Consider the following 20039-nt stretch of genomic DNA (forward strand, 5'->3'; position numbering starts at 1 on the left):
AGACAACTCCCAACTAGTAAAAAAAACACTCCCAGCATGCCAGACTCACTTCATGTTCTTACATTTCTATAAAGCAAACCACAGAGGTTTCCTACAGTTCATATTTCCACATCATAGCGTGCACATGAAAGATTAGTTTGATGTACGGCAGACTGATTTTGACCGACAGAGACTGGAGATTGAAGACGCAGTGGTTTGCAGAGTTCAATCTATTAGTGTTCGCTAACTCTTAAAGAAGCACTGACCGACATGTCTTTAATGTATTTAATTTTTAACTGTCTTTATTTTCAGTCCAGTGGGGAATTATGTAATTGAATACAGCCTGGAGCCAGCGAGGGCAAATCCTGAGGGCCATTCTGAAGCTTCAGCTTGAGTTCAAACACAGAGAGCACTGTTTACTCCGACAGTGTATTTTTCACTCTCACACACACTTGCCAGTGTATATTAAATCCTTTCTTATGGCAGATAAGGTGGTCTGGACACTTTCTGAGTGGATTATGAGAACAGACATGTTAAAAGGTCAGTGATACATGAGTACCTCACACACACACACACACACACACACACACACACACACACACACACACACACACACACACACACACACACACACACACACACACACACACACATTCTTGTATGACAGTGGTAGTGAGGACCGGGTAAATTAACCTATAAACTGAGGACCACCCTTTCTGACACAGCTACAAGTAGATGTTGACTGTATTTCAGCACTAGGTGTCTCCAGGATTAGGGTTATCACCTCAGATTCTTTAAAAACACTAATAAAAGGAAAAAGTTTTTAACCTGCGGAGCGAGGACATTTTCTGTTGAGTTCATTCCTGATGGGGGCGCCATTGAGTTCATTCCAGGCGGAATTATATGAAGTATAATATTGATACATTATATGGATTATATGGTGTTTGTTAATGTTAATGTGGACAGCTCTCAGTCATTATTGAACTAAACACCAGCACCAGAATAAATACTCAAATAATCTTTACAAACACATTCAATTTTATTGAATCACTAAGCATTTTTCTGATAAATCACCAAGAAGCTGCCTGAGAAATGCCAAAGAGGGCCGCAATATAATGTGTTATGTCCGTCCACGTTCTCTCCCTGAGAGCGGTTTCTTCAGTAAGACACTTCATGCAGGCGGCTTTACCTGGAACTCTGCGTTGCGCAATGAAGCTACTCAGATGCTTACTGACCGCCCTTCTCTCCTCATCACTCCACGGGCGTTTGGTTATCGTGGTGGTCTTCACAACTGACAAGACAAAATGGATGGTATAACCATAAAAACCAGGCCAAAGTGTAGCTTTCTTACATAGTTCTTGACTGTAAATGCAATTATATCCTTAAAAACCTTTTCCCCAAAGATGTTACCTGTGTATCAGAGCTAATCAATCAGTAAATTAAAAGAGTAATGACATTAGGAATCAAATCTGCTTTGACCTATAGGAATAAATCATGATCCAAGCGTTCAGTATTGTACAGCACACTGAATCATGATACAAGGCCACCACTATCGGCCAAATATCAAATTCCTGGACTGTTCCCTGACCTAGACATGTACAGGTATTACATTAACTGCGTAAAGGAGGAGAGCACACTAATGCACACTATCCCCACGTGGAGAAGCATGGCGAAAGGACGACCACTGACAATTTATCCAAAGATTGGAATTATTATTTTGGAAAAAGACGAGGGACTTCTGGTGGAAGATTCACTCTGTGTGACACGAGGACAAAAACTGGCAGAGAAACACAGGAACACGTCTAACGCGCTCAGTTTCACGACCACCATTCAGTGCAGTTCAGGGAGATAAAGGTAAGTTTACTGCTCATCTCCATCTTTAACATTAATTAAAATCCACCAGTTGAAGGACAGGATGTTAAACAGTTTAAAACTAGCTTGTGTCAGCGTAGTTTAATGTGTCACATATAATAACAAACCAAATATAACAATTTTGAAAAGATGCAGTGTGAAAGAATAATTTAGACTGTAAGCTGATGATGGACGCTGTCTGCCACACAGTGCAAATGAACTTGCTGCTTATAAAAGTCCACCTGGTTAAATTAGCAGAGCGTCTGGCTTGTTCAGAAAACAGACAGTAAGTTAGTATGTGTCAGTAATGCTCATTTAAAGAAGATGTTATCTGTATATTTGCCTATTTTCAGAGTTCATTATTACTATTGCACTGCAAGAAAGCTGCAAATAAAGAGGGAATTTCAGCTCAGCATCATCATCGTTTCTCGCAGCAGGACTGTTGTAGAACAAAATAATTATATATTTCTGGAATGTATATACATTTGTAGAATATTTAATCAAAGGATTAATGTCTGGTCTGTTTGTGCCATGCAGCAGTGCTGGATCATCAGCCCACAGTCTCAGAGGATTCAGCCACAGTCTTCACCTGCATCCATTAATGGTGCTCAGATGTTTGAGGTACTGTTTGTTATTTAAATAATTAAAGTTGTTTCTGTGAGGTAAACACTGATGTTGGTTAAGCTCTTTTAAAAACAGTTTTATTATGGAATTTTGTTTTTCAATTTTCTATTAAACTGAATATCATGATAATAATCTATACTGTGATAAAACCTGTCAATTAATAGCATCCTGGAAATGAGATACCGGACATGCCTACACTGACTACAAACTGAATTTGCATGGCCTATAATGGATGGATTCACCTATGTGAAGAAATATTTTTGCAAAAAAAAAAAAAAGAAGATATTTATTACAATAACTGCTATAATAATCATTAATTCATCAATTCTCACAATTGCTAGTTGCAAAGATTGAAGAAATGTACCGTTTGCTTTCCCCTTGGCCACTCTCTTCTTCTTGATCTGAGGTGAGGGTTTGGTCATGCTCACTTCGTGAGTTTGATCTGCAGCAGACAAACATCAGCGGTCAGAGAAAGCTCAAATACTCTACTGAAGCACTGATAATGACTAGGAGTCTTAAACAACAAGCTGACTTCTTGCAAACTTTCTGTAGAATCACTAAACATTTTGACTCCAACATCTGAGGCCTTGTGTACACCTGATAACAAGATGCATTTTGATTGGTCAAAGTACTAGTATATAACACCACGTACAGGTGTGAACACAGTATAAAATGTGTTATTTAAAAACGCATTTGGTCAGAACAAAAATCTAGAACACTGTGGTTTAAATGAAGACAAGTGCAAAGTAAGAATTACTTTCTTTACCAGCACTGTATTATGTATATTATACAAACGTACATAATTATGCAAACAGAATTTTAAACTCGGGCTGTGCGATTTGGGGAGAATATCTCATTGCGTTTTTTGTTTTTTTTTGGGCATATTGCGATTTCAATTTGATTTGCGGTTTAATTTTGTAGTCCAGCTTCAGCTCAATAATCTGTATCGTAGCTTCCTGAGTGTTAGGAAAAAAACGAAAATATATTAATGCTACTCAAATATATATTGACGCTACTCGAATATACTGACGCTACTCAAATATATATTGACGCTACTCGAATATATTGACGCTACTCGAATATATATTGACGCTACTCGAATATATATTGACGCTACTCGAATATATATTGACGCTACTCGAATATATATTGACGCTACTCAAATATATATTGACGCTACTCAAATATATATTGACGCTACTCGGAATATATTGACGCTACTCGGAATATATTGACGCTACTCAACATATACTGACGCTACTCTGAATATATTGACGCTACTCGGAATATATTGACGCTACTCAGAATATATTGACGCTACTCAACATATATTGACGCTACTCGAATATATTGACGCTACTCAGAATATATTGACGCTACTCAGAATATATTGACGCTACTCAGAATATATTGACGCTACTCAGAATATATTGACGCTACTCGAATATATTGACGCTACTCAGAATATATTGACGCTACTCAGAATATATTGACGCTACTCAGAATATATTGACGCTACTCAGAATATATTGACGCTACTCAGAATATATTGACGCTACTCAGAATATATTGACGCTACTCGAATATATTGACGCTACTCGAATATATTGACGCTACTCGAATATATTGACGCTACTCGAATATATTGACGCTACTCAGAATATATTGACGCTACTCGGAATATATTGACGCTACTCGGAATATATTGACGCTACTCGGAATATACTGACGCTACTCAACATATATTGACGCTACTCGAATATATTGACGCTACTCAGAATATATTGACGCTACTCAGAATATATTGACGCTACTCAGAATATATTGACGCTACTCAGAATATATTGACGCTACTCAGAATATATTGACGCTACTCAGAATATATTGACGCTACTCAAAATATATTGACGCTACTTAACATATAATGACGCTACTCAACATATATTGACGCTACTCAACATATATTGACGCTACTCAACATATATTGACGCTACTCAACATATATTAACATATATTGACGCTACTCAACATATATTGACGCTACTCAACATATATTGACATATATATTGACGCTACTCAGAATATATTGACGCTACTCAACATATATTGACGCTACTCAACATATATTGACGCTACTCAACATATATTGACATATATTGACGCTACTCAGAATATATTGACGCTACTCAACATATATTGACATATATTGACGCTACTCAGAATATTTTGACGCTACTCAGAATATTTTGACGCTACTCGACATATATTGACGCTACTCAGAATATATTGACGCTACTCAAAAAATATTGACATATATTGATGCTACTCAGAATATACTGACGCTACTCAGAATATTTTGACGCTACTCGACATATATTGACGCTACTTAACATATATTGATGCTATTCAGAATATACTGACGCTACTCAACATATATTGACGCTACTCAACATATATTGACGCTACTCAGAATATACCAACGCTACTCAACATATACTGACGCTACTTAACATATACTGACGCTACTCAGAATATTTTGACGCTACTCAGAATATTTTGACTTTACTCGACATATATTGACATATATTGACGCTACTCAGAATATACTGACGCTACTCAGAATATACTGACGCTACTCAACATATATTGACGCTACTCAACATATATTTACGCTATTCAACATATATTGACGCTACTCAGAATATTTTGACGCTTCTCAGAATATTTTGACGCTACTCGGAATATATTGATGCTACTCAGAATATATTGACGCTACTCAACATATATTGACGCTACTCAACATATATTGACACTACTCGACATATTTTGACGCTACTCGAAATATATTGATGCTACTCAAATATCACGATATTCAACGTACAGCTGTGGTACTACAAAATGGCTAAAATATGTGCGAGACGGAAGAGTATATCTCCTGTCCAGCATTTGGATGAGGTTTTTAAATCCCTCTTTGGTCACTGCATTAAAAGGCACCGTGTCTTTAGCGAGGTATGCGTTATGGCGTTAGTTATCTCCTGGGTAGGGTTGCAGCAGCTGTTCGTAAGTTAAAGTTTTCTTAAACTGAAAGGTAATGTCCACACTAATGTCCTTAGTAACTACTAGCAAGTTTGTAACTAAATTTGTTCTTACTTCGGTTGCAGCACATGATCTTAAAGCAAACCGTAGTTTTGTATCTATATATAACTGTCCTATGAAAATGAAATGATAAGTTAATGTCATCTCTTCTCTGACGTTATACATGAGGCGAGGCTGTTGTAAATATTTAGTTGGAACGTACTGTTAGTTCAGTTGGAGTATTTCCTCGTACTTGGCAACAATTCTGCGACAGCTCTTACACATTACCTGTTTTGTTCAGTGTCCTATTTTTCTTTGATATTAATTCGTCTATTAATGCTTCTGAAGTGGCAGATGCCATCATCCCACTCGTCCACGCTTTCTTGTTTGTTTGGTTGTGTGTGTGTGTGTGTTTCGCATAGTCTGGTTGGGCAGTACGAAAGTGTACTCACTCAATTGGCTAGTAAGACTGTCGTGCACAGACGGCAGTCACGCATTTGCTCTGGGTGGGGGAAATTAAATATGAATTCGATAAATCGCAACGTTTCAAATTGCGATTCAATTTCGATTAATCGCACAGCCCTATTTTAAACTGTATAAAGATTAACATTAGTATCAAAATCTTTAACCTATATTTTATTTTACCCATGCTTCTGTCCTAGAATTGCCTTAACACTCACTTGTACTCGATGTACGAAATCTGCTGGAATTCTTCTGCAGTTTCTAGAACAATACGGACCCCTGCTATTCAGGCAGCCATCTTTGAGTAGCGTTTGAGAAATCAAAACGCAATCAATAGAAAGCAACGGTAAGCAAGAAGAGTTCGCTATTATTAGTAATTATTATTATTATTATAGTACTTTGCTATTATTAACATGACTGACTATAACATTGAAAACTTCCCTAAGCTTATTTGCCACATTTGTTTTGTAATATGTAATTCTCTTCTTTATCAAAACACTTGCTCTGCTCTCATGGAGTGAGATTTTTTTATGCAGGAAAGTATAAAGAACAATAATAATAATATTGTTTGATATCTTTGTTGTTTGTAATAAATATCTGTCTTACAGATGATGACGACATCATAAGATTTCTTAAGCTTACTGCTTTGGACCCACACCTTCAGCACAAATTTGAAGCGGCAACAGGATCTGGATCTCCTTATCATGCCTAAAAAAAGCTAATCGTGCCTAATTAAGAGAAACACTGGCTCACCTTCAACCTCTGAAGCCTGGTCGTCACTGCAGTGGTCTGATGATATCTGAGGGGAGAAGTCATACACCGCTCTCCTCTTCCTCTTGATCTGAGGTGAGGGCTGTTTGGTCGGACTCACTCCATCAGTGCAACAGACCAACATCAGCACCTGTAAGGGATCCTCAAGTAGAGAGAGACTTTACTGTCATGAACACTGCTTCAGGGAGATGTTGTGACAGTAAACATGTTTAGTAATGTTTCATCTATTATTTTTCATTAATGGAAACAGAAATAGTTAAATTAGTTTAGAGGCTTTTCATCTTTAAACGCACTGCCCATAATGAATGTGAGAATAATTAGGTGTGTGTGTGCACTGCTGAAGTGAAAGCATCTCTGTAAAATCTTGAGTTGTACTGTTGATTAAATTCATGTTGTCAGAGTCATTACTGCTTGCTGAGTGAAAAAGAAACTGTGTGCCCATCTCAGATCTACCACAATACAAACATCAGCACAAACCATTAACTAAGATGAGTGTGTCAAATTCAGATCATACCTTCATCTGACTCTCCTTTTCTCTCTGCTCTTCCTCCTCCTCTTTGTCTCTGTGAGGGCGAGGTGGATGGAGGACTTTCACCTGTAAAAGATTTCTTTAAATTGGAGTTTCTTAAAAAGATGATTTTGAAACCAAAATTTGAGACCATGAGTCTGAAACCAAGCAAATCTTTGAGATGGCTGAACTCAGTCAATACTAAAGAGATCAAGGTTATACATTCACAGATTATTCTGTACATTGTGTAGAATGATTATTACAATTAGACTAGAATGATTGATTAAACCAGAAACAGTGAATCACAGAAATATGACTTTAGGCATCTTTTCACAGAGTGTCATGAATAAATACAGACATAAAATATCAAAATAAATAATTCTCACAATAAATAAGTGTCATTACGCAACATCTATTTCTTCATTTTTGTAATTTATGCATTTCTACATTTATGTATGCATTTCTGTGCCCATATGTAAATGAGCTGGGCGGTCCCATAACCGCTCTCTGCACAGGATTGGTTAAACAGGATGATTATGACTGTACTACTGTAGATACTCTTCTGATCATTTTTGTAGTACCACTGCTAATAACTAGCATTTACTAGCAAAGAAAACAGTGTAATTGTTTAAACTACCTTCTGTTTGACTTGGATAGTGTAATAGATGATTTAGGTCAGTCAGTGATGATATGGATGTGCATGTGCTCAGAAAGTGAAACGAACATGGGGCATCCACCGTACTACTGGGGCATGGGCAGGTGTAAGATTCTGACGGTGTGATAACCTTGGATGAAAATATCACGGTATTGTGATTATTGCTCTAAAATATGTTCTGTTTAAACATCTGGGTAAAAAACAACTACTGTTCCCCCTCTGAACACGGTATATTTTATTTTAACATTTAAAATATTTTGACACAGTAAACATGTCAGGCTGAATAATTAAAATAACTTGTTGACTTCTGCTGTCTTCGTTAGTTTCAGAAACACAGATTTATTTACAGTTTGAAAAGGCATCTGTGGATATCTTTCTCTTCTTTGGATATAGAGTAAAGCCACTGGATGTTGGTTTATAAGGGATTTGTTTTTCAGATGTTTCCTGAATTGTGGACTGACCAGTAGCTTTTGATGTGGAGGCTCCTGTTCTCATATAACTCAATATACTCAATAAAATAGTGGAAAAAACACTTAAAATAATAAAATAAACTTACAGATACCTGAGGAACGGTATAACAGAACATTCTAACGGTTTTAAAACCCTGACATTTCAAAACTGCGGTATAACTTGAAAGCGGTTATCGTCCCATGCCTACTCACTACTGGGGCATGTGATCCAGGCGGAGGTGTGCCTCGCTCGCAGCGTTATCTATTTCCTTTGCTAGTAAATGCAAATTATTAGCAGTGGTACTAAAAAATACTATATTTATCAGAAGAGTGTCAACGGCACTACATAATGATCCCGTTTAACCAATCCTGCGCTGACCTCATTTACATAAGGACACAGCCATACATAAATAAATAAATCTGCATATTGACAGTTATTTATTTTAGTATTACATAATTTTAATATTATAAACTTTATTTAATTTTATATTATCTTCAGCATTTAATTATTTATTTATGCATTTATTTACATATTTTGTACATGAATTCATATCAGCATTTAAATATTTATTCATTTATATATTAAATAAAGGAGTTTTATTACACTGGTTCTGATAATGAACTGTTCCCTCATTCTTATTATTTTAGATATTCAAGTTTATTTGTATCATGTTATCACTTTTTATCATTTATTTTAAAAATGGCCTCTTCCAATTAATTACTTGATTATTAAATGAATCCTATTATATTACTTTAATTAGTAAAGAATACTGGAAACTTACACTGATTGTGTAAAGGTACATACCTTTGCTGACTTCTCTTCTCCCACTGCCTGTTCACCAAAGAGAAGATTAAAAAAGTATTACATAAAGAATATAAAGTGTGTATATATATATATATATATATATATATATATATATATATATATATATATATATATATATATATATATATATATATATATATATATAAATAAATAAAGCTGCTTTGAAACAATCCACATTGTAAAAGCGCTATACAAATAAAGATGAATTGAATTATATATATACTACTGAAGTATTACATGTATATTACAGCATTTTATAACATTTCAGCATTAGTAATCTACATGAAAAAGCTCATGAGTTTAAAGATAAAGCAGTGTAATATGGCATATGCAGGTGTATAGTGATATTCTCCCCCTCCCTGAACTACACACACTGCTCTAGAGTTCCAGAGGCGACCCCGCAGCCCTCCCCCTCCCTCTGAACTTACTAATGTCAGGCCCAAAACACAGGCCAAGCACCCAAATTAGACACACCAAACACTAAGATATATATATATATATATATATATATATATATATATATATATATATATAAAACCTTTACTTGATGTTAATTTAGCAATAAACATATTGGCCTACTGCTACATTAAACTAACATTAAAATTACCACAAGAAATACCCATTCAAAATGAAATATGAATATAAAATATGTTATAGAGTCATACTGATCAAGTCTTGACTGAATTCTAAGCCAATATTACGTAAACGTGGGTGCCAGATGAGTTATGAGAGGCCGAGCCATTAAAAACATCAGATTTTACCTACACAACCGCTGAACCGGCGCGAAAACCGTGAGTTATAAACAATTAACATGAGAGAAATTAATTTAAAAAGTCTTACCTTTAATGCAGACGCTTGATATTTGTTGTGGTGTGCCCGCAGTCGCTCCATTCTCCTTCTCAATCGTTCCAGATCCATTTTGTGAACTAATGACCTCAGCCTCTGAGCTGCAGGTACTGTGGGGGAGGGGTGGGCGTGGCCTTCAATTAAGCGCTCAGTGGGGGATGGGCAGCGCAGCGCACACACTTACAGCCTAATTGAAGAGCTTGCTTCATGATACTCTCCAGTGTTTAAAGCATTACTTGTTCATTGAATCTAATATTAACCATCTCTACACCACCTCTGCGAGCGCATGGAGAAATGAACGAGGAAAGTTATGGAAACTGTCTATACAATAAGAAAAAAGTCTGGAGTGTTTGAAGCTAAACACTGTACCAGGCACCAGCATCATATTCTTCTGTACACTCAAGAACAATCATGAAGCACTGTATTAACTTTAACATTACAATGACTGATACTTCATCTGTGGAGCTGTACTTTTAGGAAAAGTAAATGCAGATGGAATCGTTCCATTTTCTCACTCAAGAATTGATCCATTCACTGAACTAATGACCTCAGCCTCTGAGCTGCAGGTACGGTGGGGGAGGGGTGGGCGTGGCCTTCAATTAAGCGCGCAGTGGGGGATGGGCAGCGCAGCGCACACACTTACAGCCTAATTGAAGAGCTTGCTTCATGATACTCTCCAGTGTTTAAAGCATTACTTGTTCATTGAATCTAATGTTAACTGTACAACTACTGTTTAACTTAAATTAACACTGTAATGCATCAGTTACAACAAGAGAAAGCTTTTTAAAATTATTATTGTTATAATAATAATAATAGTAATAATAATTATCATTATTAGTTAACTTTAATGCCAAAACACTGTAAGACAATTACTATAGTATATTAAAATGTAGGTATTTAGCAGACACTTTTATCAAGGTGACTTTCAAATAAATACAAAGAAACAACTTACAAAAATAAACTCACAAAAAGGGATCTGTCAGGCCTTAGCATTACAAAACAGTACAGAGCTAGGTTTTTATATAAAGGTACAGCACTACTTATAAAGATATATTAGTTACTTCTATGCTCATATAGGGGGTTATGGGTTACACGTATAATTAAATGTATTTTTTATAACTTCAAGATCTAAATATTAATGTGTTGTCTGATACATAGTTCATTTAAGCTTCCAACTTTATATTACGCATCATTTTATATCTGGTGGGGGCCCAAAATTGTCCTGTGCCACTGTGTCACAAAAAAGACGAATCATTAGGGATGTGGGAGACTAAAAGATGGACAGGCAGATTCACTGTACGGAGCGTCCTGACCACTGTTTTCACTCTGCAGTCTGAAAGACTTTATCAAAACTTCATGTCTGAAATAGACATTATTACACAACTTATTACACTAAATGATGAATGACATTGTTTGAGACACTTATTAAACTATATTATTGATCACACGTCACTGACACCATTACATGATGGTTTAACAGAGCTGGACAGACACCCCCATTCTCTACAGAGCTGCAGTATTACTGCAGTATTGAACTGCAGTATTAAAAACTGATACCTGATATTTTCATTTACATTTGAATTGGATCAGCTTATTGCTTAAAGCAATCTGTACTGTAAAAGCACCATGAAATAACGGTGATTTACCTTAACATTATAAAAACACTAATATGACAAACATGATCTTTGTAGGCTGTAAATATGTTGAAGACTGCATTCACAACCATGCAACTAAGTTACTGAACGTAAAGTAACTTGAAGTAATACATGCAGTAATAGCATCCTTCACATAGACTTTTGACCAACAATAGAATATTCATGCATTCATTCATTTTCTTTTTGGCTTAGTCTCTTTATTTATCAGGGGTCGCCACAATGGAATGAACCGCCAACTATTCCAGCATATGTTTTACACAGTGGATGCCCTTCCAGCTGCAACCCAGTACTGGGAAACACCCAAACACTCTCACATTCACACACTCATACACTACGGCCAATTTAGTTGATCAATTCCCCTATAGCGCATGTGTTTGGACTGTGGGGGAAACCGGAGCACCCGGAGGAAACCCACACCAACACCGGAGAACATGCAAACTCCACACAGACATGACCACAGGCCCAGCCGGGGCTCGAACCAGCGATCGAGTGCTGTCAGGCAACGGTGCTAACTACTGAGACACCGTGACGCCCCCAACAATAGAATAGCAAATTTTTTTTTTTTTTTTGCATTTAACACATTTTACATGACAAGGTTTCTGTTTTAATAAAGTAAAAATGTAAAATAATTTTTAAAAGAAAGAAAAAAATCCACTATTTCCTGTTTGCTTTAACTCTACTGAGGAGCCATGTGCAGCACTGCAGGAGTACGCTGCAACGCTCTCTCTCTCAGCTGTAGTGTTAGTGTTGAGGGATTGATAATCACTGGCTAATGTCTATAAGTACATGACTGACTGGTCTGGCCTGCAACAAGACATAGCAAACATTTCTTTGAGTGTCCTCCACAACCTATTTGTAACCTATTTATTTTTATTACAATAGCAAGGGCATCAAGTATGAAAATATAGTCCCTGATGAAGACCTCCAGCCCTGCACAACTGACGGCTGTGTGTGCAGTCAGCAGAGGCTCGGGCTGCAGAGCTATGCCAGATATACAGTACAGACCAAAAGTTTGGACACAAAGAGTTTTCTTTAGCTTCATGACTATGAACTTTGTAGATTGACACTGAAGGCATCAAAACTATGAATGAACACATGTGGAGTTACAGACAGAACAAACAAGTGTGAAACAACTGAAAATGTCATATTCTAGGTTCTTCACAGTAGCACCTTTAGCTTTGATTACTGCTTTACACACTCTTGGCGTTCTCTTGATGAGCTTCAAGAGGTCGTCACCTGAAATGGTCTTCCAACAGTCTTGAAGGAGTTCCCAGAGATGCTTAGCACTTGTTGACCCTTTTGCCTTCACTCTGCGGTCCAGTTCACCCCAAACCATCTTGATTGGGTTCAGGTCCGGTGACTGTGGAGGCGCAGCACCCCATCACTCTCCTTCTTGGTCAAATAGCCCTTACACAGCCTGGAGGTGTGTTTGGGGTCATTGTCCTGTTGAAAAATAAATGATGGTCCAACTAAACACAAACCGGATGGAATAGCATGCCGCTGCAAGATGCTGTGGTAGCCATGCTGGTTCAGTATGCCTTCAATTTTGAATAAATCCCCAACAGAGTCACCAGCAAAGCACCCCCACACCATCACACCTCCTTCTCCCTGCTTCACAGTGGGAACCAGGCATGTAGAGTCCATCCGTTCACCTTTTCTGCATCGCACAAAGACACAGTGGTTGGAACCAAAGATCTCAAATTTGGACTCAGACCAAAGCACAGATTTCCACTGGTCTAATGTCCATTCCTTGTGTTCTTTAGCCCAAACAAGTCTCTTCTGCTCGTTGCCTTTCCTTTGCAGTGGTTTCCTAGCAGATGTTCTACCATGAAGGCCTGATTCACACAGTCTCCTCTTAACAGTTGTTCTAGAGATGTGTCTGCTGCTAGAACTCTGTGTGGCATTGACCTGGTCTCTAATCTGAGCTGCTGTTAACCTGTGATTTCTGAGGCTGGTGACTCGGCTGAACTTATCCTCTGCACTTATCCTTTCCTGGGGTGGTCCGCATGTGAGCCAGTTTCTTTGTAGCGCTTGATGGTTTTTGTGACCGCACTTGGGGACACTTTCAAAGTTTTCCCCATTTTTGGGACTGACTGACCTTCATTTCTTAAAGTAATGATGGCCACTCGTTTTTCTTTACTTAGCTGCTTTTTTCTTGCCATAATACACAATCGAACACTCTACTCAGTAGGACGATCAGCTGTGTGTCCACCTGACTTCTGCACAACACAACTGATGCTCCCAACCCCATTCATAAGGCAAGAAATCCCACTTATTAAACCTGACAGGGCACAGCTGTGAAGTGAAGACCATTTCAGGAGACTACCTCTTGAAGCTCATCAAGAGTTTGCAAAGCAGTAATCAAAGCAAAAGGTGACTACTTTGAAGAACCCAGAATATGACACATGTTCAGTTGTTTCACACTTGTTTGTTCTGTCTGTAACTCCACATGTGTTCATTCATAGTTTTGATGCCTTCAGTGTGAATCTACAATGTTCATAGTCATGAAGCTAAAGAAAACTCTTTGAATGAGAAGGTGTGTCCAAACTTTAGCTCTGTACTGTATGTATCAGGCTTAAAGAAAAAGATAAACATAATGCAGAAACACATTCAATTAATGATGACTGTTGGACAAAAACTATTATATAAAATTATGGACATTTTCAGAAAAAAAAAAACTTTTTCCCCAAAAGAGGACACGTCTGGAAAAAGAGGACTTCTGTTCACCCTACATAATCTCTGTTTGAATGGGAATAGCTTTAGATGGAGATGTGGGGTAAATTATTATTACCAGAGCTTTTCAGTGCTTTTTTCCATCTGGAGGTGCCATCTCTATATCATCACAGACAATGTCAGCACAGACTACGTTAACTTCTACCTACTGTAAAAGGACAGAGAAACAAAGGTCTCCAGTACTGCCAATGCTCTGGACACAGACCAGCAGTAAATGTGCAAATATTTGGCCAATTTCTGATTAAAAGTAGTCTTCCACAGTTGTTTCTATGCAGACTCTTGAAGCAGTGGAACAGATCTGTTAAACAAACTACAGGTGTTTTTACACATACAATTCAGATCAATATGAAGGTTTGTTTAGAGGAATGACATTTAATTTAGCTTTAGGTGAGTGCTTATTATTGACAGAATCCAATCTTAATTAATTAAACATTTGATTAGACATGGGGGCGGCACGCTGGCGCAGTGGGTAGCACGATTGCCTCACAGCAAGTAGGTCGCTGGTTTGAGCCTCGGCTGGGTCAGTGGTCATTTCTGTGTGGAGTTTGCATGTTCTCCCCGTGTTGGTGTGGGTTTCCTCCGGGTGCTCCGGTTTCCCCCACAGTCCAAACACATGCGCTATAGGGGAATTGGGTAAGCTAAATTGTCCGTAGTGTATGAGTGTGTGTGTGAATGTGAGAGTGTATGGGTGTTTCCCAGTGATGGGCTGCAGCTGGAAGGGCATCTGCTGTGTAAAAAATGTGCTGGATAAGTTGGTGGTTCATTCCGCTGTGGCGACCCCAGATTAATAAAGGGACTAAGGCGAAAAGAAAATGAATGAATGAATGGTTAGACATGTACCTATGTCAGGAAGCAGCAGGATTCACACAACAGGGAGGTAAAGGCAGAACATAATGTTAGCCTTTCATGTTCTATGTGAATTGTCCATTAATACTTGCTTAATAATACTTGGGTCACCAAAGACAAACACAATTTGAAGTTTAAGACTTTTAAGATCTTTCTACAAAAATGTACACAGTCTACAGATTATGTGTAAACGTAAGTGTGAGTAGATGTGTCAGGGTATTAACAGAATCAGGGTGTTGTCAGCCCATGTCTGTATCCTGATGAGTGTGCTTTGCCAGCATTGTGCCTACAGGGGTTTGAGCTCGGGCAGATCTAAACATTCCCTATGTGAATAAACCAGCACATCAGCATCAACGTTTACACATCTGCTCAAAATATCATTCAGAAAATTACAAAAATAATATCTGGCAAGGAAGTCTATTCACCAGGTCATCTAATTATTTAGCATTGGGGCGTCAGCATGTATGAGCATGTTAGCATGTAGCATATTAAAACAAACTAAAGAAGAGCAAACAATTTTGTGGACAATATTGACATTTTTTTCTTAAAACATTGAAACATTTGTTTTATTAAAATTTAATAAAAATATTTTAAAGGATTTTTTTTATTTTCATATATTTGTACTTCATTTTGAGATTTTAATATCACGACTCCCCTGTGTTTCATAAACAGATATCCTCACTATTTTAATATAGAAAACATCACGTGCTTGGACACAAAAGCAGTTTCTTATTCGTGAACAAACCGATTCTTTTGAATCATCTGCTGAATCGGTTATTTGATGAGAGATTGATGAGTGAATCAATGTGATGTTGTGGAGTCACCGACTCTAATAAAGTGGTCAGACCGAGTCATTGATTCTAGTGAATCGCTCAGACCGAGTCACCAACTCTAATGAAGCGGTCAGACCGAGTCATTGATTCCAGTAAAGCGCTAAGACTGATTCATTGACTATATTGAAGCGCTCAGACCGAGTCATTGACTCGAATGAAGCTCTCAGACCGAGTCACTGCGGCAGGGAGCCGGATCGGCCGGACTGCGCTCGCGACTGACGACCAACAACCTACTGTAAGTTATTAAGATTTGATTTTAGCATGTTGTAAATTAGTGTTGTTGTCTTTAGCTCATAACACTAGACTGTCAGTTGTTTGTGAGCTAAATGTACAGTAAAAGAGCGAGTCTTTAAGGCCGCTCTATGGGACTTCACCGTGAGGGGCGGGGCTTGAGCCTGTGCGCGCGCTCACTGTATGCAGCCAAAAGCAAAACAATTTCAGATGCTAAAAGCTAATATTTTATATAGCGTTCATTAGTTTATTTAGACCTGTGTAACGTTTTTATGCTTTAGGTTTGTAATTGTCAGCTGTGTGGTTTATTTGTGTGGTTTCAGTAGTGACATCGTGATGTGCGCATGCGCGGTAGTCATAACATAGGCGCGATGTGCATATTTAAAAGTTCATATTTTCATCACGTTTGTAACACAATCTCTGCGAGTGCATGAAGAAATGAACGAGGAAAGTTATGAAAACTGTCTATACAATAAGAAAAAAGTCTGGAGTGTTTGAAGCTAAACACTGTACCAGGCACCAGCATCATATTCTTCTGTACACTCAAGAACAATCATGAAGCACTGTATTAACTTTAACATTACAATGACTGATACTTATATACCTATACCTATACTATACCAGATCTGTGGAGCTGTACTTTTAGGAAAAGTAAGTAATTGTTTATGACCAATCTAGATGTTAAATTTATTATATAAGCCTTTGTGATATACTATCTAATTAAGTTTTGTTAAAAGTTGTTAAACATTGATCTGTAATATGTGGTTTTTGATTATAAATTCATGGAAAAATACAATTAATTAAAAAATAGACTGACTTGTCATATTTGTAATTAGCAAATCAATTCCTAATTTGTTGTCCAAATAGTATTTTTGTTCCGCCAGACTCAGATTAATGCCTTCCAGGTGACTGTGACCTTGACTTTTGACCACCAAAAATATAATCAATGTGTTTTTGTGTTTATGTGGCAAATGTGAACAAATTCCTTTAAGCCATTCCTGAGTTATCACACTGATAATGCATGGTGCAGTACATATGACAAACAAAGGGGGCGCTAGAGAGTACAAAAAAACACCATGGTGCAGTACATCTAAAAAAAAGGGGGGGCGCTAGAGAGTAAAAAATATCATGGTGCAGTACCTGAGAAAAGCTTTAGGGGAGACAGAGAGCAAACGGTGTGTGTATTCAGGGGGACCTACACACACTTTTATTTTCGTTTTGGCATCAATCTGAGGACCTCTCTGAAACTTTGAGGGAAGCCCATTTCCACCCTCTAGAGGCCATTACAGTGAAAAAAAAGTGAGGACCGGGCAAAATGTCCTCACTTTGCAAAAATGTCCTCACTCCAAAGGTTAAAAACCCATGCTGGTCCTCACAAAGATAGCAGTACAAACACACACACACACACACACACACACACACACACACACACACATATACACATTTGGTCCTGACAATGTCAGAAATACAGGGTACACACACTAACACACACACACACATATACATACATACATACACATCTGGTCCCCACAACGTCAGAAATACAGTGTACACACACATCCATATATACACAATTGTGTCCCCACAATGTCAGAAATAGAAGGTACGTACACTTACATACACATGTGCACATACACATTTAGTCCCCACAACGTCAAATATACAAGGTATAAACACACATACTCATGCATGCACATACAAACACGCACATTCACATTTGGTCTCCAGAGCATTAGAAATACAAGGTACACACACACACACACACACTTAAACATATACTCATGCATGTACACATACACATACACACACACACACACACACACACACACACACACACACACACACACACACACACACACACACACACACACGGTCGGTCCCCACACAAACGCACATGCACACACACCCACTCACACACACACATTTAGTCCCCACAACATCAGAAATACAAGGTACACACACACACACACACATAAATGCTAATACACACACTTGCATATACTAACAAATATACAAATGTACACTCACACAAACGCACATGCACACAGTCACAATTTGTCCCCACTATGTCAGAAATACAAGATACACACACTTGCACACACACATACTCATGCATGCACACACAAACATGCACTCAAACACAGAAAAACATCATCACCGCAGGCGATCACGAGCTCGGCCAGGAGTCTGTACAGGCGTCCCTTCACTTCTTTGTTCTTGCCTCACACACACACACACACACACACACACACACACACACACACACACACACACACACACACACTCGAGTGAATGCTCTGATATGATTGTACATGTCACTGTGACCCAGAAGGCCTCACAGCTCAGCTCCAGTCACTGAATTATGCTCTTCTCTCCTCTAATAGTAATACACACAGTAAATATCACATGTGAAGGATTCTGCATAAGTGATACTGCACTGCTTATAATAATGCTAAATACACTTGCCTCTTTATGCACAATATTTGACTTTTACCATCATCATCATCATCATCATCATCATCAGCTATTATTATTATTATTGTTATCTTTTACTTATTTTTTTAACCCTTTAACCGTGCGCCACTGGGACGCTTCAGTTTACACCATTTATTCATTCATTTTCAGCTCAGTCCCTCATTTATCAGGGCTCGCCACAGCGGAATGAACCGCCAACTATTCCAACATATGTTTTACACAGCATATGCCTTTCCAGTCACAACCCAGCACTGGGAAACACCCATACACTCTTGCATTCACACTCATACCCCAGCCAGTTTAGTTGATCAGTTCCCCTATAGCGCATGTGTTTGGACTGTGGGGGAAACCGGAGCACCCGGAGGAAACCCACACCAACACGGGGAGAACATGCAAACTCCACACAGAAACACCAACTGACCCAGCTGAGGCTTAAACCAGCAACCTTCTTGCTGTGAGGCAACAGCGCCAACCACTGAGCCACTGTGACGCCCATTTTATAATTTTCTAACCCACATTCTAGCAGACACACACACACACACACACACACACACACACACACACACACACACACAAAAATAGACAGACAGACAGACACACACACACACACACACACACACACACACACATACATACATACAGATAGACACAAAAATAGACAGACAGACAGACAGACACACAGACAGACAGACACACACACACACACAAAAATAGACACACAGACAGACACACACACACACAGCCTTCCTCATGTTTTCTGTCCTTATTTCTGCCACCCAATTACCGTGTCCATGGCAACTATCTTGGAGCGGGGCCCATCAACGGTTCCTCTGCCCGTCTCGCCCCTAAAGTCACTCTCCATTCAGCCCCACAGCCAAACACATCGCCATGGCAACCCATTTGCAGTAATATCAATAATAGCGTCTATTAGAGGCCACTGAAATTATCTGTGTTTTGCCTTTTCATGCTCAGAATGAACCTGCTGAGTGTCTTTCTCTGCTCTGTTGACTGTCTGCATGTTTCAGAGGAGAGTGACTCACACACACACACACGCACACGCACACACACACACGCACACACACACACACACACACACACACACACACACACACACACACACACACACACACACACACACACACACACACAGTTTCCTCATGGCTACCAAAAGATAATCCCACACGGCCAAAAATGCTCTTCTTACTCAGAGTTTTTGTCTT

The 20039-nt window shown here is 38.4% G+C and overlaps 1 protein-coding gene across 1 annotated transcript; it reads right to left on the minus strand.

Annotated features, from left to right (window-relative positions):
- Positions 1-548: 548 nt before the first annotated feature.
- LOC130231273 (uncharacterized) lies at positions 549-10118 on the minus strand. The gene is made up of 6 exons (XM_056460762.1): positions 10041-10118; positions 9180-9206; positions 7277-7357; positions 6745-6904; positions 2819-2896; positions 549-1270 (listed from the first exon to the last, which is right to left on the minus strand). Exons 1-6 carry the CDS (start codon positions 10116-10118, stop codon positions 1050-1052), a joined length of 645 nt encoding a protein of 214 aa, XP_056316737.1. The 3' UTR covers positions 549-1049.
- Positions 10119-20039: the final 9921 nt, after the last annotated feature.

Source organism: Danio aesculapii, chromosome 6 (genome assembly GCF_903798145.1).
Source record: "Danio aesculapii chromosome 6, fDanAes4.1, whole genome shotgun sequence".
NCBI lineage: Eukaryota > Metazoa > Chordata > Actinopteri > Cypriniformes > Danionidae > Danio > Danio aesculapii.